The sequence below is a fragment of the Podarcis raffonei genome, chromosome 1, assembly GCF_027172205.1.
Source record: "Podarcis raffonei isolate rPodRaf1 chromosome 1, rPodRaf1.pri, whole genome shotgun sequence".
Lineage (NCBI taxonomy): Eukaryota > Metazoa > Chordata > Lepidosauria > Squamata > Lacertidae > Podarcis > Podarcis raffonei.
In genome coordinates this window covers 125352864-125375490 of record NC_070602.1, presented here as the reverse complement: position 1 = coordinate 125375490, position 22627 = coordinate 125352864, and the positions used below count along the sequence as shown (strand labels likewise).

Sequence of the window (22627 nt, the reverse complement as noted above, 5' to 3'; positions counted from 1 at the left end):
ATCCAATATCTGGACTAAATCTGCGGATATGACTTCTAAACCTAATTTACTACACTTTCAAATTACTCATCATTCCTTTTTAAACCAAAAAACAAATAATCCTGTCTCACAAAACTAAGCAAAAATAAGGGAAAATGCGAGGAATAAATATTTTCCAAAGGCAATAAGGGTATAAACCCAACCGTAAAGAAGATTAACCCACAGTGAAGTATGTCAAACTAATGAGGATATTGACCCAACAGTAGAGATTTCTTCTTCAATATGGAGTAATTAGCTGGGCTAAATCAAGTCAACAGTCTTTTTAAAGTACGCAGAAGAAGATTCAAAAGTGTTACCCAAAGTATTTCACAAAAGTTGTTCTAACCAGGCCAGCGTAGCCCTAGACTCTTCAGCCACTTGACGGCCTAATCCAACATGGATAACATATAGAGCGGTAATGCAGTCCGATCCACTTAGCATTCATAAAGACGAAAAGAAAAAGTCACCCTTGTTCTGCAGCCTTCTTGCTTTTTTTAAAAATTGTTGTAGAAATGTCCAACACAGTCCAAAGGAGTAGGTGGTAAGTGTCTGTCCAACATAAATTTGAATAAGTCTATTACGTTGAGAATAAGTCTATTATGTTGAGAATCAGCTCTGGTTGGTTAAAAACACAGACCCCCCTATAATATGGGTGGGGGGTCTAGTGCTCAAATTTACTTTCAAGTTCTATTCCAGCACCAGAGGGGTTACAGGGCTAGTCGCTACAATTGTTGAATAGCCGAAAAATGAACTGGTGCCACACAGCGGAGTGAAAAGAGAGAAAGGAAAAATACCAGAAAGAAAAAATTGTGGGGGATTATAAATCTCCTTCGAGTGGCTTTACGTTCCCCGCTGTATTTTAGCTCACCGTGTTCAAGTTTCCAAGGCGTCTGTGATAAAGTTTTCCCTTCTGTCTCTTTATATTTCATCCTTTCAACGCCACTCGCAGTAAACTCTTGCAGCCTTTATATATATATATATATACATATATACATATACATATACATATATATATATATATATATATATCCTCCCCAACCGCTGAGTTCGATTGATTATTTGCAACTGTGTCCCACAGCAAAAGAAACAAGGTATGCGGGGGGGGGTAGAATACAAGTTCAAACAGGCATCTTCTTTGCTACTTTGTGTTTAGTAATTTGTTTGCCTTAACAAAGTTGCCATGGCGTTCTGTACTCACTCAGGCAGGCAGGCAAGCAGCTACTTCCCTTTTTTTATATATCTGCGATTCTGTGACCCGCGCCATTTTCTGCTCTCAACCGGATGGATTCCTTGCCAAAATCTTAAGACATCCAGGGTTCTCCTCGCTTAAACTCCAATTTTTTAAGATGTTTTAAATCACAACACGCAGGAGAATCCGTTTTTATCTTTGTGGAGGTTCGTCGCCTTTCTCAGCAGAAGCTAGAGGCATCACAACACGGAGTCGGTGCTCTCCCATTTTGCGCTCGCGGTCCCATCCCGAGTTTCTTCCATAAAAAAAAACCGAAAAGACGGCGAAACCGCTCCCACGCTGCCGGGAAGCCTATCCCCCAGGGGTCTCCCCCCTGGGATTTTTGGGGGGCGCAGTGCCTTTGCAACTCCCCCAAGCCTCCATGTTGCTCAGAAAACCCTTTACAAGGGCTTTCTGCGCTTCCTCGCTGTCCGCGACCCAAACCGGAAGTCCCTATTACAATCTTTCTTTATACAGTCAACAACTAAATATTCTTGCTTACCCTTGTAGAAGTGTCAATGCAGTGTGTGTGTGTGTGTGTGTGTGTGTAAAAGAGGGAGAGCACAGCATTGTAACTAAGGAGGAGTCTTCACACAGACTACATTTTGGAACCTCTATACAGTATCCACACAAAAGACAGGAAGAGCAGCTAACTTCAAATCGGCAAAACGACTCTGATGGGTTTTTTGTGTATATGTGTTATTTCTAGCAACGCTTCCCTTTTCAACAAAATCCCCTCTTCCCCTCATGAAACTGAAATTCCCCTCAATTTATGGATGCTGGCTCTGTTGCAAAGGAGGCAGACAGATAATAGCCCAAATGCTAACCGTTGAAAGTGCAGTGCAGCCTATGAATGGTGATACGGGACCTATCCTATTATATGGGATATAATTTATGCACATTACGAACAGACAAATTGCTGACACGCTATCCTGAAGCACAAATGCCAGATAGAAGGGAGTGTCCCCTCTCAAAGGAATGTGTTGGCCTCTTAACCACTCACTTGCTGTTCTGCATGAAATGACATCCTGAGTTAAATTACAGTGCTTAACAACTTTGCGGTATTGTACGTTTTCCTGCACTGTTAGGAAGAATTCTACTTCTGCATTGGATTTTACCAGCTGTCATTATTACCGCAGTTATGATTTGCCCAAAATATGCTCTACTTATTGAAAATGATTCAATATCAGATATAAAACTTTGGGTAAGACGTAACACTTCATCAGTTGAGTCTTCCAAGGGGTGTGTTATATAGGCATATATGGCATTTCATTATGATTTTAGCTGTACAGAGCACTGTACAATTGTTGTATCCGCTCGCAGCATCCTTCTAAGGAAGGCAGTCTCTTCACATTTTGCAGATGGGAATATAAGGCCAAACATAGTGCTGTGAATGGAATTCACATGGGTCTGTAGTTGATTTGGGGCTTGAGCCTACATCTGCTAGGTTATATTACATCGTTTTCATTGCAAATTGCTACTTTCTTGGAATAGGAATTTTGTTGTTTGCAACGTTACCGCAGAACAAACCATTTGTGTTGGGACTCAGCAACTCTTTCGACCCATTGTGCCATTTTTGCAGTGGCTTCCTCTAAACTGGGTCTTAGTATCCAAAACACTACTCTGTGTAATACATTCAGTTTCATTTGCTGAGACACAAATGAAATGTGTAAAATAGGAAATGCTTGCTGTCCCTTGAAATGCATTGCAGTGCTCTCTGGGGCTACGCCCAAGCCTGGACTGGAAGCCCCAAGCAAAATGCTGCAGTTAGACCATTGCAAGGGCAAGACTTCTAATGCCACCGTGGGATGCAGGTGGTGCTGTGGATTAAACCATAGAGCCTAGGACTTGCCGATCAGAAGGTCGGCAGTTTGAATCCCCGCGACGGGGTGAGCTCCTGTTGCTCGGTCCCTGCTCCTGCCCACCTAGCAGTTCGAAAGCACGTCCAAGTGCAAGTAGATAAATAGGTACCACTCCGGCGGGAAGGTAAATGGCGTTTCCGTGTGCTGCTCTGATTCGCCAGAAGTGGCTTAGTCATGCTGGCCACATGACCCAGAAGCTGTACGCCGGCTCCCTCGGCCAATAAAGCGAGATGAGCACCGCAACCCCAGAGTCGGTCACGACTGGACCTAATGGTCAGGGTTCCCTTTACCTTCACCTTAACTGATGTCTAAAAGGTTGCACTCGCTGTCCATATGTAGGGTTGCCGTACAGTGCCTAGGCAGCATTCGCTGAAATGTCTGGGAACCCATGTCATCAGTGTCATTTCTGACGATTTCCCTTTAGAGTAGCTCAAAAACACTTCAATTTTGGGGTAAAAGTCAAAAAAGCTCAACAACTTTTCTGTCCAGATTTTCACTTTTTGAAATATGGCAACCCTACCACATGTTACCAGAAACTTCTTAGGTTAAACAGTGTATAAATGTCTACAAGCATTTCTTGGTTTTCTCTGTATTTGTGCAGTGCCACCGATAATCTGGCTAGTCCCCAGTCTTCCATTTGGACTAATACCGTATTTTTCGCTCTATAACACGCACCCGACCATAACACGCACGTAGTTTTTAGAGGAGGAAAATCCGTAGGCATGCCACCCGTAGGCATTCCCTCCATAACACGCACAGACATTTCCCCTTTCTTTCTAGGAGGAAAAAAGTGAGTGTTATGGTGCAAAAAATACGGTAAGTATAATCAAAGGGCAACATTGGTCTTTGTGTGGCTGGAGGATATTGGGGGTGATCTGAAGAAGCCTTTATCTAGAAATAAAGCTGTTTGTACATTCCATCCTGTTCTTTCTGTTTAGAATTTTGTTTGATTAGCAATTCGTTTTTCAGTTTAAAAGAGTAGTGTAAAATTCATAGTCTGACATCAAAGGTTGCTTTCAGTATTCACTTCAAGGTACAGTTTAATTCTCTTTTTTTTAAAAAAAAGCCTTTGGGGACACTTCTCAAGAAAGTGATGGCAGAACAGCAGAAATAGTCAGTTTGTAGCTTTGACAGCTACAAACAACGAAGAATAGGCAGCAGTGCAGACTTACCTTAATTTGAAAACATAATAGAATGGAGTCTAAATTGAGGAATGCCAAAGGAATGTTGAGAGAGAGAGAGCTGCAGTTGCAATCACATTTGTAAAGGAAATGTGAGGTATTCCAGCTGTCATCAACAGGGCTGGCCAAGGCATTTTGGCACCTGAGGCAAACCACAAAATAACTCCTCCCTTTGCCAGGGATCGAGGGTTGAGGGAAGATCTGGACTGGAAACAAGGGTGTGTGTGTGGAATAAAATCCTACACTGGGAACAAGGGGGTGAGTAAAGATCTACAACTGCAACGAGGGAGGGGGAAATCAAATCAACCTTACCTGACAGTTGAAGAAGGAATCAAAGGTTGTCATGAGCAGGGGCGTCTTACCCATAGAGGCTAGTGGTGTGGGGTGCCAGGGCGCCAGGTTCTGGAGGGCGCCAGGGAAGACGCAGAGGCTGGACGTGGCACCTCCCGGCATCTGCTCACCGCCCTCGGCCGCCTCCGCCATGCCGCGTCGAAGCAGCGCCACGCCCGGAGCCTCCGTCTGCCGTGGCCACCGTGGCACGAAGCGGCCAGCTGAGCCGGAAGGTGCCATGTCCAGCCTCTGTCTCTTCCCCGCCGGAGGAACTGCCCTCCAGCCACTGCCCGCCTCCTCCAGCCCTGCATGCAGCGCCATCCTCCCTAAAAACCTCTGGAAAACGGGGGCACCCGAGAGAGCTTTGCACCATGGCGCTGGGTATGCTTAAGATGGCCCTGGTCATGGAGGAGAAAGGCTCTCACTCTGTATCAGGCTGGGCAGGTGCAGAGCCCAGGAGACCCCAGAGGGCAGCCCCTGCCATTCCTCCCTAGGGAGGAGGAAACCAGCAGCACCTCCTATTTGCCAAGAGGCTGCTGTAGAGGCAGCATGGGGTGCTATTGCCAAAGAGGTGGCAGATCCAGTCTCCAAGAAGCATGCTGCAGCCATTGTTACTTTTGCTGCAGCGGCAGCAGACAATGCATTCGTTGGGAGGCCAGATCTACTGCCCCTGTGGATCCTGTCGCCCGAGGCAGTCAGCACACCTTGCTTCATGGTGGGGCCGGCCCTGGTCATTCATCACACTCGTTATAAAATGGCTGATTGTTCTGACTTGCTAGAGACTGATGAGATAGTAAATTTTGAAGCTTGCGGTTCAATGCCCTTAATGAATATAACATAGTTGTGTTTTTTTTTGCAATTTCCTCCCAAGTTGTTTATTGTTTGGGACTTTTATTTAAAAATGAAGTTGCCAGATTATATTTGTGTGTATTCTAATAATAACAATAACAATAATAATGTTTTCTAAGTCATGAGATGACTTTCCGTCCTTCAGATCATTCTTTCTAACATTCACTTACAGTAATAGCATTTTGACAGATACAGGTGGTATCTGGTAAGAGTAAACAGATCACAATTGGCCATTGCAGTTTTTAAAATATGTGAGCATACTTGTACTAAGTTGCTTTTGCCAAGGACTGAAACTGGCTTGATCCTAAAAAATGATGACTATCCTATGGATACCCATAAGGAGTGGGGCACACAGTACGTTTAATTAATCTTGTTACCCATTACGGTAATTCTTTCAGGTCTTTCAAGCTTTCCAGCGTTCCTTGTTCAAACAGTCATTTGCACATCTTTCAAGCAAACAGAAATGCAAACTTAATAAACTATTTCTGTTTATGTCCAGAAATATTATGCAATACAAACAAAATTTAATATAAAGAAAACTAGACCTCTTTCTGAATCTTCTTCTTAATGCGGTATTGCAACCTTTCAAGCATAACTCCTAGCTAACATTTTATTTCATTTTGTGCCATAACAGATCATTTTATGAACTCATAAGTCCTTTTTGAATGATCATTCAAAATACGCTTCAACCGCAGTTTAAGGTATTGCCACATCTGCCCTAGAATCAACATCCTCAATTGCTCTTGCAGCAGTTGCGTGTAAGGAGCCTCTCTGCTGTTTGCCGCCTTAAAAAAATAATTAAATAAAAATCACACTACCTCATCCCATTCCCACACAGAAATTGTGGCAGAACAGCCACAAAGTGTATTGGAAATGTCAAATCCATGTATCTTTTTTTAAGCAGGAAAAATGGCACCGCATGTTTGAACAACTAATGAAAGCCAGTAGAAATCTTATGTCCCTGTTCTCAAGATACGTTACGGAATTTGGCAGTTTTGTGATTTTTATTGATTCAGTATTTTGTTTTTAATTCTGATATTTTTGTAAGCTGCCCTGGGATGATTTGGGGGAAGGGCTATTAGTATTAGCAGTAATATTTCCATGTACCAACCACAGCACCATGTTTCACACTATGGTTATAAAGGCAATGAGTATCTTGAGGGAGGTATTGCATTTTCCCAGGTATACAATGAACTATGCCTTGAAGGGAGGCATGCAGACTGTGTGCAAATAGACTCTTGGTGTACAAAAAATAAATATCCTGATTGTGTAGGAAAGTCTGGAAAGGTTTGCTGTGGCTGGAGTGCAAAGGATCTAGGATTTGTTGCACCTGGGAGAAAGACCTTGAATCTCACTAGACATATCCTAAACTTCTTTTCTTTTCTTTTCTTTTCTTTTCTTTTCTTTTCTTTTCTTTTCGATAAGCATATTTAATTCCGGGCAGACAGACATTGTCAACTTGCAAGCAATTATATATATGCCATCTGAGCACAGAGCATGTAACCCAGCTGAAATATATTACCTACCAGCTCATGAAAAGATTTGAACTGTGAAGCTCTTACTGAGCCTGGTCTTTTATTGTTAAGCTTGGGAAAGTACCTAGGGCTAGAGAAAGAGAATAGGTTTTTTCCAGTATTGAGGGTGGTATGAAAGAGGCATTGTTCTTTGGACTGTATGCACTTGTTCTACTATCTACTAGCTAACAGAGTTTTGTGGTGCTTCAAAAATTTACAAAACCTGTTTAACCAGAGAGGATAATGACACCAAAGAAATATGGGTACTCTGCGAAAGTGACAATAACTTACATTGTGCCATATCCAATTTTCTGTGTTTGCACATAACAATAAGCCAAGAAATTTGGGATTGTTCCTACTTAGCTTCCTCATCTGTGTGAGCAGGTAAACAAACCAGGAGGAGGGATAGCTGAACCCAGGATCATGGTTTGTTTCTCTCTGACAAAGACTCTCTGGCAACCAGAGTTTGGTCTTGACATACGAACCCTGGCTTGTTAGTGGGGAGCAAACCACAACCCTGGGTTCAGTAATGCTAGCCTGTGTCTTTGCAGGTTTGCTTTTACCCACCTGTGTAAATGACCGCTCCCCGCATAAAACGGGAGGCGCCCTTTGCGTGGACACGCGCAGCCCCTGGATCTGGAGCAGCTCCATCAACACAGGCTTGGCTTCGCCTTCCCCCAGGAGGGATACCTGGAGGTCTCTGCCTACCTCAGTCAGTTGTCCAATCCCACCTGGGGGAAGCATTGCCAAGGAGACCAGGCCAGGTAGGGGAGGGACTACCTGCCCACACAATGGATCTTACCTGGGAATCCTCACTTGGCTCCAGAGCTTCTCCCACCCTACCCACCCTCAGTTAAGTCTTATTTTGCAGGTTAACTTTTCTTCACAGGTATGCGGGCGCTGCTACGCCAAGGTCGCTGTTGAAGGGCCGGAAAGAAATTCCCCTGCATTGGCAGGTTTTGCGGCGGCGTAACGGGGGCGGCTATCTCTGCTTGAACATATGTTCTCCAGAGCTGGCCCATCCCCCCCCCACTGGATAACCCTGATGTTCCCTAGGTCCCCGGCTGGGGACTGGGGAGGGATAACACCCAATGCCTGAGCCAAGGTCTACCCACATCTGAAATATAATAAAGTTGAGTCGTTATTCCACATGACGGGGGGGGGGCTGCCCGGGATCTGGGGGACTCTGCCTGTCCATGCAAAGGAGGATTGAAGGCTTCTTTCATGTACAGTACAGTTTATCAAGCTAAGGTTCCAGCTTATTGTTACATGTGAGTGCAACTGATATCTTGCCTCCAACCTAGCAGAGCATGGAGTTCTGTTATCAGTTATTTGTACATCCTGTTGGCATCACTGTAACTCCGGAATGGGCCGGAGAATTGCTTTTATAATGTTTACTATTTACCAAAAATTATTTGAAGTGTAGAGTACCTTTACTCCTTTCTTCTTCCCTCCCTTAAGTCATTATTTCTTACAGTGTTTTCTTTGACGATCTGCCATGGAACATTTAGCTAGTGAACAAAACAGTCAAGGGAGTAATTTTATTACAGAGGAAAGTTCCGTATGAAACCATTTATTATTATTTTCAAGGAATTATATTTCATTTGATCGAACATGACATATAAGCTATGGTTCTGGAAGAGGCTTTTTATATCAGATAAATCTTATTTGTACCAGCCTTATTTCTCTTTCACTGCTTTAAAAATGCTTGCTATTTTTTTTTAAATTGCTAGACAGGAGAAAATAAACCAATTTGTGACATCAAATTATCTGTGTTGTGATTTATAGCTTTACATCCTTATGTCATGGATTGATGGTGTTTACTGTGAAGGCGTGTGGGATGAGGGGGAAAAACCTAATGCACAAGGAGCAGTGACTTCATTGATGAAGATGCAGCAACGGAGCAAGCCGATTTGGCGCCTGGGGTGGTGTGTGTGCCCCGAGCCCAGGGGTGGGGCCAGCTGCCCGCAGGGTGGGGCGAGCTGGGGCAGGATGCTCTGTGAGGTCTGCTGTGGGGCAGCTGAGTTGGAGGCAGTGGGCGGACTGTTTGGGACAGTGCGAAGCCTGTGGGTGCCCAAGCCACCATGTTACTCCCAGGAGAGACGCGTGGCTCAGGCACGCTGCAGGCCCCGTGGTGAGTGCCGCCAGGCATTTTGTCACCCCCCTCAGTGGTGACACCTGGGGCAGCCCTCCCCCACCGCATCCCCCTTCCTCAGCCCCTGTGAAGATGGCTAGCTGATTTGAGTTTCCCCCCTCACCTGGATAAATAGCAGTTAACTGCACCAAAACACATAAAATAAATATTTATAATACTGCGCCTGAAAAGGGCATGTCCCAGGAAGTCCATGGATTCGAAGAAATGTCTCTCAAGATCTATTTTGGCTTGCAGCATGTTATCTTCTCTGCAGCCTTCAGTGACAAATCTGGTGGCTCTGCAGGGACATCCAAAACACAGTGAAGTTAAGGAGAATTATAAATTCTTACCAGAATGCTGGAAAAAATTAAGAGTGACTTATCAGAAGAGTGGTCATAAAAGATGATAATAAAAGGGTTGCTTTTTTTCAACTTTGGAATTTAGGTATGCATAAGTTACCCATCTATCACTTCTATTCCTTAAATGCAATGACAGATTAAACTCCTCTTAGTTGATGTGGAAGATAGAAGTCATATGTAAAAGGTTTATCTGAGCTGCCTGACCAACTGGAACTCCTGGAATGAGACATTGAGAAAATTCACAGAACTCTCCCTAGCCAAGACCCACACTGACGGGAAAACCAAGAGATATTATTGTGTGATTTCCTCACTACCTTATTCATACAAATATATTTAACCTTGCCATGGAAAAGAATAACATAGAATATGAAAGTCAAAAAGTATTTGGCTTCCCTGACTTGAGCATTTTGCATCACACGTGTATTTTTACACTGTATACCTCCCTCCTTCAGGATTAAGGAGTTTGCTACAGTTGGGGAGATATTCCTTCGAGAAGATAATTGTGTCCAATAAGGGTATTGTGATGGGATGATGAGCTGCTTGTGCGTAAAGTCCTAATCCCTCAGAGTTTGGCTAAGTCCACAAACCTCTGTCTGTGACGGAGCTCCTTAAGCATGGCTCCATCAGTCGCTCGTAGAATCGGACAGTGGGCGTTTACGGAACTTCTTCCAGCATAAAAGTTCCTTAACGGAAACGCGTCTTCTGGACTCTCGGCGTGACAGTTTCCGGCGAGGAGTAGGTGTCCCTATGGGAGGTCCTGAAACCTCCCCACTATTTTCGCTGGAAGTGTCTCTGAGCCCTCCCTCCCAGTGGCGTAGCGTGGGTTGTCAGCACCCGGGGCAAGGCAAGTAATTTGCGCCCCTTAACCCGTGGATTTGCGCCCCCTAACCCGTGGATTTGCGCCCCCTAACCCTAACCCCCAGATGTTGCGCCTGGTGCGGCCAGCCCCCCCTGCACCCCCCACGCTACGCCACTGCTCCCTCCGACTCACTTTCCCTTGGAACTCCTCCTCCTCTCCCCCTGCTGGTTCCCTCCTCAGCTGAATAGTCTCTCTCAGCCTCTGTGAACCCTTTCACCTCCTGCTTCTCCGATGGCAGTTCCCTGACAGGTATCTTCCCATGCTGCTACAACTCACAAAGTGGCAAAGGCTTTATGGATTCCCTCTGCATTAATATGGGTGACAACATAGCTGCTGTTGATTCAGATGACAGCGAAATCGATTAGGAATCGAGAGGCACTTATCAGCGACAATACAGAAAAAAGAACAAGACCAGATATCTGCAAAAGCCTGCAGGAGTGAACACAACTGGATCTCAGAACTCTGAGAAAGCTCCCAAGAATCAACGGAAAGGCTCCTGGCTCTCCCATTTGCTTGCTTTTGGGAAATTAGTAACTCTCACGTGCTTTATGAAAATGGCAGATGGACAAGTTTGGCTGTGGTGGTGGGGGGGTGTTGAGAGAACCCCCAGAACAGCGAGGGGAGGGGGGGTTGTTCTACCTGGCAAGCCAAAATACGATCAGATGACATTGAATTCCTCCCTATATTTTTTCAAAGTTATTCCAATAACCCTTAAAAAAGGAAAATCTTGTGTTGTTTTTAATTGCAAAATTTACTTCTTAAATTCATCCATTGTGGGAGGGGGGGAGTGAGACTCTGTTACAAAGTGCTCTATGTTGTTGTTTAGTTGTTTAGTCGTGTCCGACTCTTCGTGACGCCATGGACCAGAGCACGCCAGACACTCCTGTCTTCCACTGCCTCCCACAGTTTGGTCAAACTCATGCTGGTAGCTTCGAGAACACTGTCCAACCCTCTCGTCCTCTGACGTCCCCTTCTCCTTGTGCCCTCCATCTTTCCCAACACCAGGGTCTTTTCCAGGGAGACTTCTCTTCTCATGAGGTGGCCAAAGTACTGGAGCCTCAGCTTCAGGATCTGTCCTTCCAGTGAGCACTCAGAGCTGATTTCCTTCAGAATGGAGAGGTTTGATCTTCTTGCAGTCCATGGGACTCTCAAGAGTTTCCTCCAGCACCATAATTCAAAAGCATCAATTCTTCGGCGATCAGCCTTCTTTATGGTCCAGCTCTCACTTCCATACATCACTAAAGTGCTTTATAGAAAACATATATGTGGGGGAACCTGGAAAGTCACACTAAACATTATGCCATGCTGCCACTGCTAGCTGTTTCAGCAATAATTCACTTAAACTAAATAGACCATGGGTGCAGATGAAACAGGCTTCTAATATCAGACGGGGGGAAGGGGACTTCACAAGACTGCTCTCTATTTTTTAAAAAATATTTAGACATGAGAACCATTTATGAAAAGTACAATGACTGTGTGGAGAAGATGGATAAATTAACACCCGTGCCCATATTCTTGCTCATTCCCTTTCGCTTGCACCCTGTTTTATTGTAGTGAAAAAATTACTCACAGGTTAATTTCCAATCTCTTTCCAATGTAAAGCTTGGAAAGCGAGAGGGTTTTACGTATTCAACTTCTTTAAGACTGAACTCCCATTATCAGGTCCACAATTTGTAGAAAAGCTAGAGACTTTACAACATAATTAGGGACAAATCCTTTTTAAAAAAATAATTGGTGGGTGGAGGGAAGGGGGTGGGGGATTTTTGTTTCTGTATTAAAAATGCAAATAAAAACATAATTGGGTACAAATCCATCCAGATTTATACTTCAGATTACCGTAATTTGCAAAGGGAAGCACTAGACAATTCCAAAGTTCTGGTGAGTTCCCCCTAAAAAAAAAAAAGCCCTGACAAAATGTATACTATTTAAAAGCAGACATTTGGGGGGGGGGATCTGCACAAGAGACAGAATGGACCTATAATTGAGCACCAGCAAACTGAAATAGGGTGGAATCATCCCAATACAGTGGTACCTCGGGTTAAGTACTTAATTCATTCTGGAGGTCCGTTCTTAACCTGAAGCACCACTTTAGCTAATGGGGCCTCCTGCTGCTGCTGTGCCGCCGGAGCACGATTTCTGTTCTCATCCTGAAGCAAAGTTCTTAACCCGAGGTACTATTTCTGGGTTAGTGGAGTCTGTAACCTGATGCGTATGTAACCCGAGGTACCACTGTATACACCTTTTTTCTTCTTCCTGTATCTCTCAAAGACAATGGATTTAGAGACATAAACAGGACAAGTCTAGGAAAAAACAAACGTCAAGGCACATTTATCCTGGTGGTGGTGTTTTTTTCTTTTTTCAGAATGAAGTTGGCTGAGAGGTTGTGAAATATTTTCTAACTTAGCTACTGCACTACTGGGAACTGAAGGTTTATGACTCAACCATAGGAAGTTAAAAGGAAGTTAAAATGCAGTGTTTTCCTTCCTTCCTTCCTTCCTTCCTTCCTTCCTTCCTTCCTTCCTCTCTCTCTCTCTCCTTCCCTACCCCACCAATTCCGTGCAAGTATTAAATATAACAGGCAACTTCTTAACAAATTGTTTGGATCTCCTACTCTGTTCATTCCACACCAGCTGATTATTTTTATTCCCTAATAGCGTCTATTGAGGAAAACATACCTTAATGAAGGCTTACTTTAACTTGTGCATGTATACATTATTCGTATAAAATTTCCAATCCAAATGGATAGTTCACATTTAAAAAAAGGGGTGGGTACACTTGAGACAATATTTCTTTTTCCTATCCTTTTGCACAGCAATATTAATAAGCTTTTGCTTCATCTTTTATTTAACCGCTGAGGTGGAATTAGGTCACATTCTGCCGTATTTCCTCATCTGTTTATCCACAAGAATGTCTTAATGGTTTTCAGTCAACCAAATGACAATAATGAGCTTTTCTCAGACACTTTCTTTAGGGAGTCTTGTTTCATTAATATGTTGTGTTTAGCTATTTCGTTTAAGAGGGCTTGAGTAATCTGATTTAGAAGGTCCACCCCAGCAAATTATGCTGTGAGTTACAGCTAACAGAGATAGTTATAGGTAGGTAGCCATGTTGGTCTGCCATAGTCGAAACAAAATAAAAATAAAATCCTTCCAGTAGCACCTTAGAGACCAACTAAGTTTGTTATTGGTATGAGCTTTCGTGTGCATGCACGCTTCTTCAGCTAACAGAGATAACTATTGTGATGGGATGATGAGCTGCTTGTGCGTGAAATTCCTAGTCCCTCAGAGTTTGGCTAAGTCCACAAACCTCTGTCTGTAACGGAGCTCCTTAGGCATGGCTCCGTCAGTCGCTGGTAGAATCCGACAGTGGGCGTTTACGGAATTTCTTCCAGCATAAAAACTCCTTAACGGAAACGCGCCTTCTGGACTCTCGGCGTGACAGTTTCCGGCGAGGAGTGGGTGTCCCTATGGGAGGTCATGAAACCTCCCCACTGTTTTCGCTGGAAGTGTCTCTGAGCCATCCCTCCGACTCACTTTCCCTTGGAGCTCCTTCTCTCCCCCTGCTGGTTCCCTCCTCAGCTGATAAGTCTCTCCCAACCTCTGTGAGCCCTTTCACCTCCTGTTCTTCCGATGGCAGTTCCCTGACAACTATGTTCTAAACAAACAAACAAACAAAAAAGAAAGAAAGAAAATAAATTAATAATTTTTAATCAGGTGTAAACTGACCTATTCTCTCATAGTTCCACACCCCAGCCAGTGTTAGAAACTGAGATACGGAGCTAAATGGCGCCTTAAACTTAGGTTATTTGTGCAACAACGGAATGTCTAGGCACACATTTTTAATAACAATACAAAGCTGAAAATGAATGAACTGCAGTTGAAATATTATGTTCATTTTTCACATGGTCTAGCCCTTTCCCTGCCCACACCCTAATATTCTTGAAGAGGGTCTCTTCTCCAGTCTTCAGAGAGTAGCTGGAAGTGGGGAGGCAGAAAAAGGTCCTCCCTTCCTTCCACTCTGCTATTTTAAACTGAAATCTTAGGCGCAGTACTGCGCCTGGAGCTCAGAAACTGCTCACGCCAATGAAATCCACTGTCACAAGATGCACCTAGAACAATGGTAGTTTCGAACACTGACCACAGCGTTTACCAGACAGATCTTGAGAGCAAAATAGCCTTTCTGCCCTTCTTTAGAAAAACAAGCTAAACCCTCTTGGAATGCATTCTATCACAGATACTCTGTGGAAGATACCCAGTAATTTGTACTTGGAGTAGATCCAGGAAAACCAATGAACTAAAGTCCATTGATTTCAGTGGATTGACTCAGACTATGATTATCATTGGACATTATCCTATGAGTTTGATCCATTACCACTGACCCCTAAATGGCAACTTTTTGATGGGCCACTTAGCATAATGTCTCACGCTTCCCAAAGGAACATTTTCGGACTTGACAATATTGATTTCCAGGTTTGCATACAGCATTCTCGGAGAGCATTCAAAATTCACCTGTGATATGTGCTGGAAGGAAAGCTGGTAATATGAAACCTATGTAAGAAATCTTGCCTCGCAGTTTTCATTTGGAGGCAGCCTTTCTCCATCATCGTGTGAACGCTCTAACAACATTAACTAATGAAATGAGAAATGATGATACTTGAAAAGATCTGTCTAGGCCAAAGTACTTTTAGTGTTCAAGAGGCTAGGTGTTCTAAGAAAGTTTACTGGGATAACATTTTATTTTATTTTTTAAAATGCACTTTAGTTTAAAAAAGGTAAAGGGACCCCTGACCATTAGGTCCAGTCATGATTGATTCTGGGGTTGTGGCGCTCATCTCGCTTTATTGGCCAAGGGAGCTGGCGTTTGTCTGCAGAGAGCTTCCGGCTCATGTGGCCAGCATGACTTAAGCCGCTTCTGGCAAAACCAGAGCTGCGCACGGAAACACCGTTTACCTTCCCGCCGGAGCAGTACCTATTTATCTACTTGCACTCTGATGTGCTTTCAAACTGCTAGGTTGGCAGGAGCAGGGACCGAGCAACGGGAGCTCACCCTGTCGCGGGGATTCAAACTGCCGACCTTCTGACCGGCAAGTCCTAGGCTCTGTGGTTTAACCCACAGCACCACCCGCGTCCCTCTGCACTTTAGTTTACGCGCGCACACAAAAACATTTTCCAAAAGTGAAATCAAGTATTTCGTTCTTCCGGTGGTACTTAGCGCCCCAAGTATTTTGGTTGCTTTAAAAACATGGTGCCAACATGCCAACTCTGACAGCTTGCTTACACAAAAGGACATCCTCTGCTCCCCCCCTGCAGTCCCCTGTGTGCCCCCAAAATCTGCTCTGGAGGATCAGCGGAGCCTTCAGAGCAGATGAGGAGGCGTCACAGTGGGTGTAGAGGAAGGATGAGTTCCTTTCCATCTGTTAGGACAATGCTGGATCTTGCTGGGGTTTTTAAAGTCCATTTTAAATTCTCTTGACTAAGCAGGTTGAAAGGAATGCCCTTTCTTTCTGTGTTAAGGGTGGGTCACAAAAGATCAAAACTGGAGCTCTAATGCAAAGTACAAAACCACGACCAGGACCATAATGTAATAATTAAAAATGCAGTTGCTGTAATCTTGCAGCTCTGCCCTCTGTGCAACATAAGCACTCTTAAAATAACCCTTTTGATACATGTGATTTTGTAAAACGACATATTTTTTAAGTGCATATGCTGCATTTGAATTGCTAATAATGTTTTCCGCTGCTGCAATTATATCCAGATTGTGATGGAGTTCTATTCATGTTCCTGCACACAAATCACCTTAGCCATTTAATTAGAACAGCTAAATGCTCCCTTCCTGCTAAAAGGTGCTGAACCTCCTCTTCAGTCCTGCCCTATTGTCTCCTTGCTGTCCGCTGTACTCAAAATTACAAGAATATAATACAGTTGGCCATGTGGTGTTGATCAGTGAACTCATTTGTCTTTCAGCCATGCAAATCTATGAATGTCATCAATAAACAGTATTTAAACAGGAGAGTACAAATCTCATGGCCAGGATTTTCCGGTGGAGGGAAGAGATGTTTGTGTCTGTGGAAGGACATCTGATGGAAAGCATTTCACTGGATAACTGCAAATGATTGGCCATCTGGCAAGGAGTAAGTCTCCCACCCCAATCAGTGTGGTGTTGAGGTTTCAGTGTCAGATTTGGAGTCAGAGAGCCACTTCAAGTTTAAGACGATCACTGTGAACCCAATTGCTAATGAGAGAGAGTGTGTGTGTGTGTGTGTGTTCATATCTATAGATGAGCTGCTTTGCTACACCCGCTGTTAAGTTGTGGGTGAACATATCAGACGACACAGCGATTCTTCAAACAGCTCTTGTTTATTCACAGGCCAGGACAGAACTGAGCTGAAGGGCTCAGTCAGCCTGCTTATATAGAGCTCCAGTACCACGTTACTGTAACAACTTTCTAAAACTATCCAATCACTGAACGTCACTTTCGATCCTTCATTTGCATAACTATCTACAGTATCGCCCTGCTGGCCCAGGGTGAGAACTTCAGTACATAACACCCGCCATCAGCAAAAAGCATGATTTTCAGCATGTTTAGTCTAGAACCTTGGAACTACAACCCAGAATGTGAAATTCATTTCTATCACGTACGTTTTTATCTTGCGAAACCCTATTTGCAATTAAGGCTGCAATCCCATATAGATTTACTCGGGAGTAAGCCCTGTTGAACATTCTATATGTTTTTAGAATTGAATTGCATATTTTACAATTTTCCTTCTAACATTAGGACGTTAAGATCCATGGAACATATGCCCAAGCTCACGGTCCTAATTGTCTTAAGTCGCATACAGCTTTTGCTTGTCTGGCATGTTTGCCAACATATTCGGTTCCTTCAACTGTTAAATAAGCCTGACAAATGTTGATTATGCCATAAAAGGAGATCACCCATGGTGCTTTGCAGAGATGTTTTTCCTTGCAAATGCTGTTTGACAGGCTTAAGCAAAGCTATTGCGTGGCAAATTTCCAAATCCATTTACACGTACATGATTAAAAGCAGGTTGCATTGTGGGCAAAGGCTCTCATTTAGCAATTTGAAAACTGAAAATCCAGAAATTGTAAATGACAATTACCTGTGATCTGAGCTGAAAAGTCTTTTAAACATGGCTATGTAAAGTAGTACAAAGCTTAGTTCTTTGTTTTTAGGATTTGGCTGGGTATTTAGTGATTTTCTGTTTGAACAAGCAAGGATATTACATATGCAGAGTGAAATATCCTGTCACAAATGAAAAGACTATTTTATTGGTCGGTTTAAGAAAACCTCTCTCCTAATAAAAGTATTTTTCAAGGTGGTTCTCAAATTAAACACATTAATGCAAAAATAAACACAATGGTTTGTATTGTGGAAAAACAATTAGAAGTTTTTACGCAGTTGTCCTTTGCATGACAAAGGATATTGCATAAGGCGGGAATGGTGATCTGGGGGGCCAAACAGCTATGAAATGGCCACAGTCAATTGTAACATTTCTTTACAGAGCTCAAATGTATATACAGTGGTACCTCGGGTTAAGTACTTAATTCGTTCTGGAGGTCAGTTCTTAACCTGAAACTGTTCTTAACCTGAAGCACCACTTTAGTTAATGGGGCCTCCTGCTGCTGCCATGCCGCCGGAGCACGATTTCTGTTCTTATCCTGAAGCAAAGTTCTTAACCTGAAGCACTATTTCTGAGTTAGCGGAGTCTGTAACCTGAAGCGTATGTAACCTGAAGCGTATGTAACCTGAAGCGTATGTAACCTGAGGTACCACTGTACAACAGGAAAATGTCGTAATTCAAGCAAGCAGAGCCTCCAGCTCTTAGGAATTTGGCCACCCTCCAGGTGCCCGGCTTGAATCCTTGACCTCCCCTGCCAGCGTCTGCCGGCAAGATCAAAGGAGGTCTCTTCGGCGATCCTTTTCAAACGTGAAAAGAACACACCACTCCTCCCCCAGGGAGGGGGAAAGAGACAGACAGAAATATATTTACATGTCTTTATTCCTGTCTTTCACCAGTACAGAGAAACATGTCTGCACACTCTGATTCCCACTGCAGAGAGAGAATAAACTCCACCCATGTACTTCCAGTACAGGGTCATGTGCTGCTCTGAGGTAACATCCGGCTCTCAGAGCACTTTACAAACAGTCCCTGGTTCCCACGGTACAATCCAATAACACCCACATTCTGTTTACCATTCCAGCCACCTGGTGCTTGCTTCTGCATTGCTCCTTTTTCGTAACAGAAAAGACCAAAACAACAACAACAACCAAGAGACTTGTAACTAAAAGCATAAAGAATTCTAAAGTATGTGGCAGATCAAAGGATTTGGGGGGGGGGTAAAGGGACTCCTGACAGTTAAATCCAGTCGCGGACAACTCTGGAGTTGCGGCACTCATCTCGCTTTACAGGCCAAGGGAGCCGGCATTTGTCCGCAGACAGTTTTTCCAGGTCATGTGGCCAGCATGACTAAGCCGCTTCTGGCGAAACCAGAGCAGCGCATGGAAACGCCGTTTACCTTCCCGCCAGAGTGGTACCTATTTATCTACTTGAACTTTGACGTGCTTCCAAACTGCTAGGTTGGCAGGAGCTGGGACAGAGCAATGGGAGCTTACCTTGTTGCGGGGATTCGAACCACCGACCTTCTAGTCGACAAGCCCAAGAGGCTCAGTGGTTGAAACATTTGGATCTCTTTAGATGTGATGTGGGTGTATAATTATGCATGGTGTGGTGAAAGTTGTTAGGTAGGACCTCACCCCCCCCCCATACATTCAATGAAGTTGAACGTTGGAAGATTCAGGAGAGACAAAAGAAAGTACTTCTTTTACACAGCACATATTATATAATTAACTCCCACAAGTGGCAACCACCCAACTTGGATGGCTTCAGAAGAGGATTAGACAAATTATTGCAGGATAAGGATGCCAATCGCTTCTAGACACAGAGGCTATGTTTTTACCTCCACTGCTCTACATCCACTGTCAAAGGCGGTAAAGGTAAAGGTATAGGGACCCCTGACCATTAGGTCCAGTCGTGGCCGACTCTGGGGTTGCGGTGCTCATCTCGCTTTATTGGCCGAGGGAGCTGGCGTACAGCTTCCGGGTCATGTGGCCAGCATGACTAAGCTGCTTCTCGTGAACCAGAGCAGTGCACGGAAACACCGTTTACCTTCCCGCCAGAGTGGTACCTATTTATCTACTTGCACTTTGATGTGCTTTCAAACTGCTAGGTTGGCAGGAGCAGGGACCGAGCAACGGGAGCTCACCCTGTCGCAGGGATTTGAACCGCTGACCTTCTGATCAGCAAGTCCTAGGCTCTGCGGTTTAACCCACAGTGCCACCCGTGCACCTGGGGCCGTAGGTGGGGAGAGTGATGTCATGCTGGGGTTCTGCTTACAGGCTCCCCATAAGGCAGCATAGGTTGGTCACTGTAAGAGCAAAGTGCTGCACTAGATGGGCCTTTGACCTGATCCAGCGTCCAATCTCTGCTTATGTTTCTATGGTCACCTCTTAGTACAGTGATGGCCAAACATGGCCCTCCAGCTGTTTTGGGACTACAACTCCCACCATCCCTGGCTAACAGGACCAGTGGTAAGGGATGATGGGAATTGTAGTCCCAAAACAGCCGGAGGGCCACGTTTGACCATCACTGTCTTAGTAGCACCCCACTGCATCAGAAGCAACAGTTGTTTTGGTTTTGCTGCAGCATGCTAACACTGCTCACATGGAAGTAAGAAAAGAATGTCCTCATGCTATCTTGGGGGGAAAATGCTCAGATCATATTTGTGTCCAGTCGAAAAAATTTTATAATCGGTTGAAATGTCCAGGAAAACCTGGCAGCCCATACTGGAAGTGTTGATTTTGGGGGGCAAATTTCCTTTTAAAAAAAATAGCTCAAAAACTTTATTTGCTTTTTGAAATACAAGTAGCCCTAGCTGAGAGGCTAATGCAAGATTTCTCAAAGTTCCATATCTCATCAAAATTTGCAATGAGTTCTACAAGCCATGCAAAAGTAGAATTGTGAACACTTCCATCTTTAAATAGAAAAGACAGCCATAAATACATCTTCCTTAAAAATAAAATTTGAAAATGCCTTTTTTGAGCCTCTAAATTCCAATACAGTGTGTCAGGGTTGTTGCTTTCCGTTATAGAATTTGGCACCTCTTAGTTCATTGAATGTCTCTTTGTTCTCCTTTCATGAGAAAGTCACAGCTACTTTCCATATGGGAGAAAAGCTCCAGCAAAATGGAAAGGCTTTCTGTTGCTTTCCCCCCAGTGTACGGCTGTTATATTTAACTTGCTCAGTTTTGCAAGGAAAGGGTGTGTAGTTTGAATGAGAACAGAGGCTGCCCTCCTGTCCCTTGCTATGTAAGGAATAAATAGAGAAGCATTTTACTATCTCAAGAAACATGCGCTTGGAAACCAGTTTCAGAAGGTGAGACCTTCTTTAAATAAGAGATCCTTTATTTCTTTTATTTAATCTCTCTCCCCTCCAGTTCTCCTCTCTCTCTCTCTTTTCTTTTTACAAGACTGATCATGCAATGACATTTCAGTATCAGAAATGTGAATGAGATGCTGCTAAAGAAAGAGGCATAATATTAAAGCTGACATTCAGACTTGAAAAGCTTTCCCTAGCAGGCTTTCTATACATACCCTGTGTTCAGTCCATTTAGTATTCAGGGCTTGAATTCACTGGAATGGTAGAGACCGTCCTCTCTCTTGCTCATTCTCAGAAGAAGAATCTTTAGCTTAAAAGGTCCTTCTATCTCCACTATTGCTGTCGGTTCGGTGGGTCTCATTTTTAAGGTCCCGATTCTGCTGTGCCTTAGTATCCCAATTAAGGATTTGCTGGACTTTTGTGACAGGAAGTCATACTATATGACTACAGTGGTATCTCGGGTTAAGTACTTAATTCATTCCGGAGGTCCGTACTTAACCTGAAACTGTTCTTAACCTGAAGCACCACTTTAGCCAGTGGGGCCTCTTGCTGCCACTGCGCCGCCGGAGGACGATTTCAGTTCTCATCCTGAAGCAAAGTTCTTAACCTGAAGCACTATTCTGGGTTAGGGGATTCTGTAACCTGAAGTGTATGTAACCTGAAGTGTATTTAACCCGAGGTACCACTGTATTTAATGGGAAACAACCACAGGTCACTGTCCTTTCACTCATCTCTAAGAAATCCACCAAACTACCTTGGCTGCTTACACTTATACAGTGGTACCTCTGGTTAAGAACTTAATTCGTTCCGGAGGTCCGTTCTTAACCTGAAACTGTTCTTAACCTGAGGTACCACTTTAGCTAATGGGGCCTCCCGCTGCCGCCGCACAATTTCTGTTCTCATCCTGAAGCAAAGTTCTTAACCTGAGGTACTATTTCTGGGTTAGCGGAGTCTGTAACCTGAAGCGTCTGTAACCTGAAGTGTCTGTAACCCGAGGTACCACTGTACGGAAAACAAACCCTTCTGGGCGGGGTATAAATAAAAAATTATTATTATAAATTATTTTGATACTTCAGGTAGGGCTGCCAGAGGAATTATCCCCCACCCAACAGAAGTGCCTTAGTTACATGGGCGTAACCAGGATTTGGGAGGCAGGCCTTTTTTTAGGGGGGCAGAACCTCAGTTAGCTATGTATTTTTATTGATTTAGGGGGGCAGCTATCCCTCCCTGCCCCCCCCCCCAGCTACACCCATGTTTGGTTGTGAAGTACTGATCCCTTCCCTCAGGATTTGCAAACCACTTTTTCTTGCTAGGAAAGCCCCCTCCCCCCCCCCCTCCGCCAAGAAAACCAATGATTTAGCCTCTCTTTTTTTGTCCTTAACAGCTGCTCAAATCCACAGAAATTAGCAGGTAAACTTTATTCAGAGTATTCTCACTATACTGCAGGGAAAGGAGATCAGTGGTTCTCCAGATATTGTGGGGATCCAGTTCCGATCAGCTCCTTCCAACATGGCCAGTTGCCAGGATTGATGGGAATTTTACTGTGGCATCATCTGGAGGGCTGGAGATTTCCCACCTCTGCCCTAACGTCTGACAATCAAGTTCGGTTAAAACCAAGGGCTGACAAAAAGTTGGCAATTTTGTGATCGTTCCTAGGATTTAAACTTCATAGCAGAATCTATCCCATTATGTTCAGATTAAATTTACTGCCAGGTAAGTGCAGGATGATGACATTAATATGCAGCCTGAGGGTTTGAAAGCATTTTCATGTTTGAGATATCCTAAAGAGGGAAAAAAAATATATGCTTGAGATATTCTAAAATGAGAAATTATAAAGAAA

General features: G+C 43.9%; 1 protein-coding gene and 1 long non-coding RNA gene across 3 annotated transcripts in view; both read left to right on the top strand.

Annotated features, from left to right (window-relative positions):
• The window catches only part of LOC128399731 (uncharacterized), a 212623-nt gene that overhangs the window by 140582 nt on the left and 49414 nt on the right, over positions 1 to 22627 (top strand). The gene's annotated exons all lie outside the window — the stretch shown is intronic.
• The window catches only part of SPATS2L (spermatogenesis associated serine rich 2 like), a 70874-nt gene that overhangs the window by 12502 nt on the left and 35745 nt on the right, over positions 1 to 22627 (top strand). The window contains exon 1 of one of the 2 annotated variants that reach the window (XM_053361248.1): positions 22195 to 22500. The exons of the other annotated variant lie outside the window; for it this stretch is intronic. Coding sequence (XP_053217223.1) covers positions 22476 to 22500 — 25 coding nt within the window. The 5' untranslated portion in view covers positions 22195 to 22475. Of the gene's footprint in view, positions 1 to 22194; positions 22501 to 22627 lie in introns of those variants that run through there. 2 annotated transcript variants of the gene reach the window in all.